This window comes from Bombus impatiens, unplaced genomic scaffold (assembly GCF_000188095.3).
Source record: "Bombus impatiens unplaced genomic scaffold, BIMP_2.2 scf_0814, whole genome shotgun sequence".
Taxonomy (NCBI): domain Eukaryota; kingdom Metazoa; phylum Arthropoda; class Insecta; order Hymenoptera; family Apidae; genus Bombus; species Bombus impatiens.
This window is the reverse complement of record NT_177233.1, coordinates 536,400-549,326: the sequence shown is the minus strand read 5'-3', so window position 1 is coordinate 549,326 and position 12,927 is coordinate 536,400. Positions and strand designations below refer to the sequence as shown.

At 40.0% G+C, this 12,927-nt stretch overlaps 2 protein-coding genes across 5 annotated transcripts in view; one reads left to right on the top strand and one right to left on the bottom strand.

Moving 5' to 3' along the window:
* Nucleotides 1–1,590: 1,590 nt before the first annotated feature.
* On the top strand, nucleotides 1,591–4,316 carry LOC100749608 (fatty acyl-CoA reductase 1). The gene is made up of 5 exons (XM_003492660.4): nucleotides 1,591–2,049; nucleotides 2,361–2,880; nucleotides 2,981–3,176; nucleotides 3,297–3,539; nucleotides 3,932–4,316. The coding sequence occupies exons 1-5, from the start codon at nucleotides 1,810–1,812 to the stop codon at nucleotides 4,284–4,286; spliced, it is 1,554 nt and encodes a 517-aa protein (XP_003492708.1). The 5' UTR covers nucleotides 1,591–1,809; the 3' UTR covers nucleotides 4,287–4,316.
* A 3,255-nt stretch (nucleotides 4,317–7,571) lies between these two features.
* LOC100748263 overlaps nucleotides 7,572–12,927 on the bottom strand; it is a 67,019-nt gene continuing 61,663 nt past the window's right edge. For 3 of the 4 annotated variants that reach the window (XM_033323123.1, XM_003492648.4, XM_012390510.2), the window contains exon 3: nucleotides 7,572–12,927. In XM_033323123.1, the coding sequence (XP_033179014.1) occupies nucleotides 12,018–12,927 (910 nt within the window). In that variant the 3' untranslated portion in view covers nucleotides 7,572–12,017. The other variant, XR_001102590.3, reaches the window with a different exon arrangement.

Here is a 12,927-nt window from a genome sequence, read left to right as displayed (position 1 = left end):
GATTTCAGAATATTTACAAAATTTCTATGTAAAACATTAAATAATATTTTACATTGTACATTATTTACATTGGATATCCTAACGATAGAAATGTGATGTACAAATTAAGATATTGTACAATTAAGTTATTTTGTTCAATAGATGTTTTCGTGTCAAGTAAGTCAAGAAAGGAAATATACTATTATAACAAAATAGAAAAAAATAAATACGGAACTAAAATGTTGCAATACGTATAAAGTTCATTAGGATGAATTTATTTTTATTTCTTTATTCTAATAACTAATGTGATAAAACCTTTTTTTTTAGAAAACAAGTCATACAATTTTTGATACGAGATAATTGCCTACTCGTATCTACTTTCGTGTAATAACGAAACTGTTTGCAAATTTTGCAAACATTTATGCAATTAGGTCGATTTAAGAGGAGAGAAAAATAACGTGAAGGTAAGAACAAGTTTAATATTTTGTATAATGTGTAACAGATCAGATTTCGTGAAAGATTGCAGGACATTCAACAAGAAATGTATTTTTTAACAAATTATTAGCATCTATCGTGTTATATGTCTTTTATATACGTTTTTAGAGGAAGTACATCGTTCATAAAATTATCTTGGTATTCTCGCTTTAATTATGATCGATCTTTATTTCTAAACATTTCAAGTAGTAATTTAAGCTATGAAGAAAAATAAGAAAAATGTGTGCGAGCCAATATTTTTTGCAACTAAAATATATATTTAATCGCTTTATTGTAAGTCAATGCGAACTTTGGTTTCTGCAAAGTTGATTAAAATCAGATTAAATCAGTTTGATGACTATGTACAGCTAACACTTATTATTCAGTTGTTATAGTTCAATAGTTCATGGTTGCAGAAACATAATGCCATCAGAAAAATTGTGGAAGAGAAGAAATAACGGAAGAACAACGAGAAATAAACAGAGCACCAAGCCAGATATGAAAATTAACATTCATTTCATAAATATTAAGGACGGGAAACATGAATCGACGTTTTTTATTTTATAAACATTATATTTGAAAAAACTAATCGGCAATTATGGTGAAATATATTTCACGGCGTACCGTCCGTAATGTGTTAATATAACGATAAGTATAATCATCTGAAATAACTTTTAAACAACTTAAATATTCTGTATGATATCGTACTATATATTAATATAGTATAAATTTTAGCTACTACAGTAGGAATCACAATTACTACAAATAGGAAATGTTCTCATTCTAAATATAATCACGAGATATGTTAACTATGATATTTTAACTTATATATACTATATATATATATGTATATATATATATATATACATATATATATACATATATATATATATATATGGTTATATATAACAGTAGATCAGATCACATAATCACGCTACTGCAAGTTTTTTGGAAATGTTTCTTTCAAATCCTTCATTTGAAATGTCGGTATAATGTACGCACGTAATCGAGATACTTAATTTATGATATGCACATCGCAACACTATACATAGCTGTAATTGTTCGGTTTCTGGAAATATATGATTTATTATCATTTTATCATATTAGAATTGTAAATCACAGTCTATAAAAGATTTGCGAAATTGCTTTATCACTGCATAATCTTTCCACACGTCGGATCCTCGTATATCGTGACCGAACGTAGCTCAATTATTACATCTATTTATTAGTAATTGCTGTTATACAATTCAACTGTATTAGAAGCTGAATAAGTAAATTTAGCATCATTCAGTCAGTGTGACTATATCATCTTTAAAGAAGCCGAAGTGATAAAATTTGGTAAGAAAAGGGGAAAAAATGATTAAACGAGAAGGAAATCGACAACTAAGCGAAGAAAAGAAAAATTGCGGAAGTCAGATACAGAGATTTTATGCTGGCAAACAGATACTGCTTACCGGATGCACTGGTTACCTTGGCACCATCATTTTGGAAAAAATCCTGCGCACATGTACTGAAATCAATAAGATTTACGTTATGATTCGAGAGAAGAAGAACATGGAAGTTAAAGAGCGATTGGAAAAATGCTTTGCAAATAATGTAAGTAGAGTAACTGAGATACAATATCAAAGAACTACAAAGAACTACATGACACCAGAGGGTGATAATAATATCGAAGAAAATCATTTAACATTTGTAAAAAAAAATTAGCATTCATTAAAACTACCTGCTTTTCAAGCATTATTTAGTGCTAGTAGGTGTACTGATTGAAATTAATAAAATAGACGAAACACAGGATCTAGTCTGTGGTATAACTTCTACGCGCATGACATTATTAAAAACAATTATAAATAAATCAGGTATATAATTGCAATTACAAAATAATTCATATATTCTCGTACTATTTACAGATATTTGATACATTACGTGAATCAAATGCGAATTTTATGGAAAAGGTCGAGCTGATCTACGGTGATCTACAGGAAAGCGACTTGGGTTTATCGCCAGAAGATCGTCGGCGTTTGCTGGAGAACGTGAATATAATAATTCACAACGCATCGAACGTGCGTTTTGACGCAAAACCGTCCTATATTTTCCGAACAAACGTAATTGGCACGCAAAAGCTATTGGAACTAGCGACGGAGTGCTCTCGCTTGGAGGTATTCGCTTACGTTTCGACCGCATATTCTAGTCCTTATAATACAACAATGGAAGAAAAATTTTACCCTCCTCCGGCTGATATGAAGCTGATCAAAGACGTGATAAAAGTCGACGAAGAAACCAAGACTGGACTTTCAGAGGCATCAATACGCGATATCGCAGGAAGCTGGATAAATTTATATCCCTTTAGCAAAGCCACCGCCGAAGATCTGGTCAGGACTTTTGGCATAAGAAAGTCGCTTCCTTGTATAGTGTACAGACCTAGCATCAGTATGTCAATCGCTTTATAGTATTTACACTCCTGCTTAAAAGTATCCCAGAGATTGAGAATATTTAGATTACTTACTAGTATTATTTATATCTTCAATAGTCATAGGTGCGCACAATGAACCAATCGTAGGGTGGATCGGAAACAGGAATGGTCCAATACTTGCGGCAAGGGCAGTACGAGCGGGTTTCATTAATGTGCTTGAGGTTGATGTCAATGGTTCTAGTCTGGATCTAATTCCGGTTGATATGACGGCTAATGGCCTTTTAGCAGCGATATGGGACTACGTCTTAAATAGGTATTTTATACTATTAAAATGACCCAAAAGATCGATAAGTAAACAGTATTTTTCATTTCTACATAATGAAACATTTAAGATGAAAATGAATATTTCTATTAACCTTTCCTTCTTCTAAAGGGAATCGTCCGAACCACGAGTGTATAATTTTGCAAGTAGCGATTGGAATCCTGTTAAGAACAGTCTGCTGACAGATACTTTACTGGCAGATGCACGCAAATATCCATCGTCCGAAATGATCCGCTATCCGTTCCTGATATTTGTTAAAAATGTCTATACTTTCGCTTTTCTCCTTACATTATTGAATGTTATTCCTGGTTTACTTCTTGACGCGTATTACGTATTTCGATGGAGGAAGCCAATGTAAGTCCTAACTTCAAATTCCAGTTTCTAGTTTTAGATAAGGACATCTTCCATGTTCGATCATGGTATACTTAATTAGATTATTTGTACACTCGTCCTTTTAAGGCAATACTATTAGATCGTCCGAAAAGATTCTTCCGTTTTATAAGGAAATAATGGATGCACAACATTTTCCGTTTTATATTATTTTATCGAATTACGTATAATCCATTTTGTTCTATCAAAATAAGGATCACAACGTTCGACCGATTAGATTTCATGTCTGTATAAAGATGTATCGTTGTAAAAGACGTGTCTGTAAAAGAAAGACATATTTCGGACAACCTAATATCATCCTAAAATGATACTACTACTACTACTACTAATAATAAATGGTATTTGTTTGCACGTAGGTTTACAAAGCTGATGAAAAAGGTACTTTTAAATTACATAGACGGGAAAAAATTTCTAATACCTGATCGACATATAAAAACAGATAATACGAAGAAGATTTTAGCACGTATGGATGAGACCGATTTAAAAGAATTTCGTTTTGATTTATCAACAATAAACTGGTATAGTTATATAAATAAGAATTACATCATGTTACGAAAACTACTGAACGAACCACCACAGCCGACACCGGCGACAATGAAGAAATATCGATATTTGATGACATTACATTACGTCGTTGTTAGTTTAGCTGTACTTGTTTTCTTCTACTTTCTCTACTCGATAACATGTAACATCTTCTCATTCATAGGCTAATAAACACAACACGAGACTTTTGTTAAACATGTCTTCTTATTTTTTTACTTTCGCACGTGCTAAAGTATCGCACACTTTTTCACTGTATTATCGTGAAATAATAATGTTAAACTGGCTAATGACCTTGCACAGTCGATACGGTTATAAATAACAATAATGTTAGATATCTCATAAAGTTATAAAATGCATGTTGACGTTAAATATGGGTTAAATTACTCGTCTTTAAAATGGGCAGAAATGGTAATCTTTGAAAACTGCTGGATACTTTAGAGGACTGTAGAGGACTTTAAGGATTGTAAAATATAACGCATAATTATATATAGAATAATACTCTTTATTGTTTTTGATAGTTTTTGTTGTTGTTGTCCATATCGTGCGTTATCCTCTTACTTCTCTTCAGGTTAATCGTTTTTTTGCGCCGCAATTTGTTGTTTGCATTCTTTTTCTGTTGCTGCTGATTCATTGCTGCTCGATATTTTGGTAAAACGGTACGCGATACAACGACACAACTTTTTAAAACAAAATACGAGAAACGAACGAAGAAAAAAGAAAAGATACACAACGTGTCCAACCACTCGAGAACCGTGCAATTCTTCGCATCGTGCACGCGCCGACCACTTAGGACTAGAGTAATTGCGATTCATGCTTCTTTTCTCTTTCCATCACATTTTTCCGTTCCTTTTTTCCCTTCGTTCTCATGGTAATTGGCAAGCACGCGTGTAAAGTAACGAATCGCGCACGCGGTTTGTATCAAGAATCCTGTTGTCCTTCGTCCTTGCGCTCCGTTTACCACTAACCGCGTGAAACGCGCAACTATTGCCTCGCTTTCTCTGTTTTCTACTTTGCTTTTATTTTCCCTAAAGCGTGTATGTTTTCTTCTCGCGTTTCCGTTTGTTCGACGTTAGCTCAACTTTCCCTTTTTTTTTCCTCCCCCTCTTTTTCCCCACGTGTGTTTTCCTTTTTTAATCTAAAATTAAAACGTCTAACGCAGTCTTGCGACACGATACGAAAGACGGTTCGAGTGATCGGCGCACGTCTCGCAGATACACGATCGTGCATCTTAAAATTTGTCCTAGCTCTATTAAAGTGGCCGCACACGCGGCTCGTATGGCGAACGTACACCCATCGGGATACGTCGATTTCAGGCGATCAACGGCGCTAGTTAATTTCGAGCAATCCTATCATCGATACGACGACGAAGGAGCATTTTCGCCATGGAAAATCGCGTCTGATACCGGAAAACGGCTTTATCGCATTTCCATCGATTCCTCGCTTTTTAAAATTTCCTACATTCTGTACTCGCCTTAGAATCGAACATCCCTCGGGAACGTGCATTCGCTTCACGCGCCCGGCGCCAATTCATCTTTTTCTTCATTTTTTCTCTCTCTCTCTCTCCCTCGCTCGCGCTCTTGCTCTCGCTCTCTCTCTCTCTCTCTCTCGTTCGCTCGCTCGTTCTCTCATCTCATCTTATCCTTCTTTTATCTTTTAATTAATTAACTCTGTCTTTCTCTGTAACCGTCTTCTCCGCGCTACTATTTACAATGTACAATGTTGTGTGTTCTTTCCTCGTGTCCTAGGTTTGCGGTCACGGCGGGACTCTCGTAAAGTCTCGGAGATCCGTTACGATCTAGCTCTGGCTTGCCGTCACCCGTCCTCGTTTCTGCTTCTTTTCCCTCTGTCGCCCTCTTTTTCCCTTTTTTTTTTTCATTTTTTCGTCGGCTATCTTTTTGCTTTTCACACGCTGACCGCGGCGTCGTACAGCCTCGTTCGTTCGCGTTTCGTCCGAAAGAAAGGAAGAGACCGTTCTCTTTTCGCGTTCGGTTAAGGCGTTCGGTAAAAACGATCGATCATTAATAGTATCAATAATATTAATAGTATTAACGCTAATGATAATAATAATAATAATAGTAGTAGTAGTAGTAATAATAATAATAAGAAGAAGAATAAGAATAAGAATAAGAATAATAATAATAATAGTAATCGCACAAAAAGAAAAACAAGAAAAGAAATAGGAGGATTCGAGGACGTTGCGTTCGCAAGGCGGCCCACACGAGAACGCTGCTGTCGCTGCACTTCATATTTTACTCGTTCGCTCTGATCGTGTAGATTGCTCTTTTAATCGATTCTTCGTTAGATATCGTGGTAATAGGAACTTAAATCGTACATCTTCGCGACAGCCCAATTCCATTAACTCTTCGTAGGACAATATAAAATTTACATTTATTAATATTTAAAATAATAATAATAATAATAATAATAATAATAATAATAGTAATAATAATAATAATAATAATAATAATAATGATGACGATATAACAAAAACGTATGTATTTCTCTTTTTTTTTTTTCTTTTCCCTTTCATGTTAACAACGAACAGACGCACAGAAGAAAGCCGGATACTAAACGCTCTACAACCAACCCACCGTGTATACATAAATAAATTCGACGCAGAGAACGATGCAACTTGTCTGTCTCGTAAGGAGCGAAGAAACGCAACATTGCCGGCACTATCGGCTCTGCAATTCTTGTCCGTATCTAGCTGTCGTTATATACGTTACGCGCGGCTCATCGCTCTTAAACGCGACGAGTGACGACAAATGGAAAGGGAAAGATCGACGGACAATTAGAGAAGAAAGAATTCGCGGCGATATGCGTACGACGATCGGACGCGATTATCTACATTGGATGCATACACACGTGAAAACAATCTGGAAGAGCATGTATCGTATGGGAAAATACGGATGACAAGAACGGAGTGGTGGTGTGTTTTTTCGTGTGCGTGTGTGTGTGTGTGTGTTTGTGTGTGCGTGTGTGGTTAGAAAAAGAGAACGAGATGTCTGGCGGGATATGCGTCTTACGAGCAGAAATGAATTTGAACAGGAAATCGTTGCGTGGGCCAGCCGCGAATCACAGCAACATCATCCGAACACGACAACGAGATTGCGCGAGTCCCCGTCACCGCTTTTGTATATCACTTACCACGGTAAATATACATAATAATCTTATATATATACTTCTTATTTATATATAATATATAATAATATCTTATATGCGTATATTTTTCTTCACATTATACCTATTATATCATCTTTTATTTCCGCTTAAACGTACTTCTGCGCGTGTACTATTTATACTATTTACAACTTTTCATCTTTCATGCTCCTTTTCTTCCACGTCTTCTCCTTCTCGGTCGCTCGTTTCTTTTCACTTGCACCTCCCATCGGAAGAAGGTGTTCGTCGCACACCCATTTTACGTCATCCATCTTTTTTTATCGCTTTTTTTTCTTAAAACGTTTTAACATTAACACGCACACCGGCGCACTCGTCGAAACGTACGTGTATTTAGAACTCGTATCGTCGTTCTCTCGCACGGTCACGCTTTTTCTTTTTTCCCTAAGCTGCGTCACGTGATCCACGAATTGAAACGAGAAAAAAAAACGAAAAAAAAAAGAAAAAGAAAAGAGAGAGAAGAGAAACGGAAAGGAAAAGAAAAACTCACGTCCTCTTTCGCTCTTCAACACGCTCGCCATTCTCGAACGCCGAACTCACAGTCACTCCTTCGGTACCGAGTCTTCGTTACGTGTACATGTACTGTGTGTGTAATCGCGTGTAACTTAATGTCGCGTTCGAACGCAGCGATGCTGCGTCTCCGTGTAAAAAATACGAAATTATTTTGTCGCCTCCCGAGTTCCTTTTTTCTTTTTCTTTTTTTTTTTTTCTTTTTTACTTCTTTAACTCTCGAGAAGCGAGTCTAGTGTCGCGTAACGCGGTGCTTGGCATTCCGTTAAACGATCAACTCGACCGAACGGGATACAAAATGTTACGATCGAGAGGCATGAGTATTTTGTTCGCGTACGCGTAACCAGTGCGCGGTTTTCTTCTTCGTATTAACGAAATTCGATACGTCAGTCAACGCCCGTTTCTCACATCTATCCGGTAGATTGGCTGGAATTTTGTTTTATCGGCGAGTACAGCGTGTATCGAAAGTGAAATTGTAAGGCGTCCTCCTCGTCACGGAACACCAAGCCGATGAGGTAGCGCTTGCGATCGCAAAACACGGAAAGGCGCATTTGTATTTGGAAAGATGCATCAACGCGATGGACGAATTTTTCAACGATGTAGCATACGTTGATGTATCTCGTGTACGTACGTCGCGTGTACGTTCACGCCAGTTCCCATTGGTACATCATGCAAGAAAACAACACCGACCATCTCCCTGAAAACGCTCCGCCGCACATACGCATCGAGCGCAATCTCGCGCAACGTGCGCTTTATCTGTGTGTGCATCTGTGTTGTGTATGCCTGTGTGTCCACGTATCATGTACATATGTGTTTCTCGCGTTTTAACATCTTACGCGCGGTCGTAGATAGGATGGTAGAACTCGAGCGATTCGTAATCCTAAGAGACGCAACGAGCTAATGAGAACACATCTCCTCTTCTTCCTTCTTTACATCTACTGACCGACGACGTTTGATCGCGAAATGTTACTTTCTACTATCGCCCTTCGTAGTAAATTAAACGTCGCAGTCTTTATTCAACTTTTTGGTTCCAACGACTTTCCTTTCATTCGTGTACAATTTTTCTTTTTTTTTTTTCTTCTATTACGTACGATATTCGTTTTCCGATAATATTTACAACGCGATCACAGTATAAACAGTTGTGAATGTACAAAACGTTTGATCAAACACCGGCGTGTATGACGATCGGGAAGAACGATGTTCTCATTGGCCGTTTTGAAGGAAGCTTGCGAACAGCTCGAGATCGATGCACGCGTACACGTTCTTCTCCTAGATCCTTCGCGCCGTTCAAGTAATATTGCTCGTTGTTTTCTTCGTAGGAAATAAGCGAGGAACGAATGAACGAATCGGATAGAGGCGAGGCGATTGGCGTAGCGGAAAGCAACGCGGGATAACGGCGTCGAATCGAGTACAAAAAGGCGTCGATGAAACGCGCGGGAGCCAGAAAAACATTCGAAATTGGTAATACGACGATGGAGAATGATGGAAAACGAAAGAAAGAAACGATCGTCGGAACAGGAACGAAAAACTGAAAACTGCCGAGGGTTGACGGTTCGTGCTAATCATTATTACACTTAGCACGTAGTGTTGTATCTCTATATACATTCAAGTACGTAGCGTATCTCGTGTATAAACGTGTCAATTTGTGTGGTGAAGGTGTCGCGCGTGTACGTACGAGTTTGCTGTAACGGTATGTGTAAGTGTCATACATCATCGTCGGCTTAACACTCGATTAATTACGGTATAAATGAATTCGTGTGGCGAAACGTTGCCGGCTAGAGCTTCCCTTTCTTCGTTACTTGAATCGTCTTCCGTCTTCTTCCTTTCTTTGTCCGCTATCTCGCAAGGTAAATCAGTCGATTTATAAATTACTTTTTCTTATATTCGCTTTGTCGCTTGTTCATAGATTTGCTTTACACGACGCTTATCTTCGATTTAAGTATAGCTGCTCCGTTGGATTTCAGTTAGTGGACGTTGAGGACGAGATCGCGCGCGGATCGCCGTTCCTCTTCGCGAAGTGCGTATCGTCGAGTTTTACTTTACTTTATTTTACTCTTTTCTTTCGTTTTCTTTCTATCTTTTTTCTTCTCCTCGCTTAATAATCCCACCGTTCCACATCGTTCCAAATGAATCAATGGTCGCCTTCGTTCACTGCTCGTCGGCCACACTCTATTTTACAATAGTATTATAGTACATAATTATTAACGAGAGATCAGTGGCGCGCAGTGGCCTCCGCGCGACGACACGAAGGGACCGAACATTTATCCCGATTTCTAAAATGCAGGTACATTTGTTAGCATCGTGCGCCAGAACACAGTTACGCGTCTCCATCCAACGTATTTTCATCCAATGCTCGCACGTCCTCTGCAAGGTACCAGAACCGACAAGCCATATAGCTCGTACGAAGAATCCTGATGGAAATACGTTGGATCACGGTGTGTCCTGTTCACGACGTCAGGACGTATCTAGACTTCTTAACGAAGACTGCAGGCGATCCGTGCGAACTTACGCACATGTGTCTCTGTGTGTACAGAATTAAGCACCAGGGTGTGATCGTCCTAGCACCATATCGACTTTTCCGTGTACGAACCTGTATCTCTCTCTCTCTCTCTCTCTCTCGCTCGTTCGCTCGCTCGCTCTCTCTCTCTCTCTCTCTCCTGATGTACACATATAGTATCTATGTACGTGTATAAGAGCGTATACGGCGTGTACATGTGGTGCGTGTACGTGTATTAGTGTACGATATAGGCCACGGCGGTTATGTCTTACGCGTGTAAGTGTATCGTTAGTGTGTCAGAGTGTATGACATTAATTTAATCGTCGGCTGGATAGTCTTTCTAATCCAAAGAGAAAACATCGATCGATGATGATGGACACTCCCCGTTTCGATCGGCTGTCGCGAACGACGCCGGACGTCGCCGAAGAGTTCTCAACGTCAGCCGGCTAGGCGAGCGATATACGCATATCACGCTGTGCCGATGTTACCAAAAACAAGAGAAACAAAAATAGCGAGAGTTAATACGGTAGAAAGAAGAGAAGGACACTTTTCTATCGAATGTAACAATTAGATTATATTCTGTGTGCATACGTAGGTCTCTGTCGGGGTTTCGTGCCGCTTTATCGTCGTTGTTTTAAGGAGCCGAAGAGAAGGTTACCACCGATCCTCTGTACTTGTCCTATCGCCCGGCCCGGTGGCGTGAACATTGAAAGCTCTGAGACTTTTCCAACCCTTTCTCTCTACCTCTCTTTTTCCCTGTCGCTCTCTCACTCGCTTTCTCTCGCTCTCTCACTATTCTCTTTCTTTCTTTCTTTTTTTTTTCTGTTTTACTCTCTCACGCTATTCTCGCTCTTTCGTGTCTGACGTGCCGCCGGTGACGACATTTCGAGCGACTCGGGAACTGATATGCGCCGCTGAATTCGCAGGTGCAGCTGCAAAAACACATCGTTTCGATATAGTATAGCAATGCTCGTTTTCGAGGTGGTTGTTGATGACCGAAGGAGAGCACCCGACCTCGCGTTGTTCCATCGTATGAAAACTCGAATTTTTCTAATATAATTCGTACGTTCAAACGCGCGAATATATATATATATATATATATATAAAGTGTAAAACTTTTGAAGGAAACAGTTTCATAAAACAGTCTCGATTAATTCGAACGATCTCGAATGAAAATCATCCCGAGCAAAGTGATAAGGTATAAAACGTCGAATCGTAGTGGATAATTGGAACAACGCGAGATCAAGTTTACTCGTCGGCTTATAAATTGTAATCACCTCTGGTTGCTTCGCATTTGAAGCACTCCCGATGGGCCATGAATTCCGTGGCGGCTGCACCTGCGAACACAGGGTAACGCGACGCGTACCCTTTCTCTCTTTATTTATCTCTATCTCTCTCTCTTTCTCTCTTCCCTACAATCAGTAGACCACCCATGCTGGTTATCGGTATGCTACAAGTAGAATGTAACCGAGATAATCGATCGGTGCGTAATTGACACGAACGGTAATAAATAAGAAAAAGAAGACCTCCTGGAGAATCGCCGACCAGGCGTCGCACATATCGGAGAGGCGGGCGAGTACCTCGTTTCTGCGATTTGTGGTTCATTGCGAGTTTGTTGCCGCGCTTGTTTTTTTTTTCTCTTTTTGTTTTTATTTACTCTGCGGCATCAGCGGGTAAAAATCGATGAGATGACTCATCGATGTCAAAATCGGGGGCTATGATCCAACGCACATTAACGATTCGTGCGTACTACTGCTACTGCCGGTGCTGACGCAGGCGTTTCCGACGTTGCTACTAGCGCAGCTGCCGCTAGTTGGAGCCAGATGTTGCTGCTGCTGCTGCTGCTGCTGCTGTTGATGATGATGATGCTGTTGATGCTGATGATGCTGCTGTTCCTGTGCCGTCGTACTTCTAAGGATATCGTCCGCGGACAGGGGCGTCAGCTTCCATCCAGGCATAAAGTCTAAATCTAGGTCTGGGCCGATATCGACATCCAGTAACTCGTTGTTGTTCAATGGATCCAGCGGCGACTGACTCGAGAGAGACAGCACGCTGCCCCAATTGATGGAACGGCTGTCGTCGCTATCACCGATGCCGGAATCGACGTCTGTCTCGTTCGAAGACGTTGGTGGCATCGGGAACGGTGTTAACCTGCCCTGCTCAGGAGGTTGAAGTTGAGCAATCGGTGCCGGTATAACCGGCTCCATGGGCGGCGGACTTCTGTCCCTCTCCATCTCGCGTTCTAGATGCCTCAGTGTATTGCAGATGAGAACCGATCGATGAAGGCTCGGATCCGGAAATTGGCGATACCTCGCCAGCTTGCACATCGAAATATTTAAAACGGCTAGTCGCCTTTGTCTGTAACACGCTCTACCACGTCGACACCAGCTTGACCTCGAACCTTCGCAGCACCTCTCGTTCGCTCGATAACTAGAACCAAGCTCCAAATAACTCTTTCCATTTTCTTCTCGCCGTATCGTTGGCGGCTCGTAATGATGAGGTGCGCCCCACTGCGGCTGAGGCCTCGACAGTTGACTGTAACCGTTGTTACCGACCGGGCTGCTAGGTCCGCGCTGATGATGATAGTAGTGCTGCGGATGATGGTGCAGATGCGCCACCGTAGAC

Excerpts from the sequence above, each read along its gene's own strand:
- LOC100749608 (XM_003492660.4), top strand. The coding sequence starts at position 1,810 with ATGATTAAACGAGAAGGAAATCGACAACTAAGCGAAGAAAAGAAAAAT. Across the intron at positions 2,881-2,980 it reads AGTGTACAGACCTAGCATCA|TCATAGGTGCGCACAATGAA; the intron begins GTATGTCAATCG and ends TATCTTCAATAG. Across the intron at positions 3,540-3,931 it reads TTTCGATGGAGGAAGCCAAT|GTTTACAAAGCTGATGAAAA; the intron begins GTAAGTCCTAAC and ends GTTTGCACGTAG.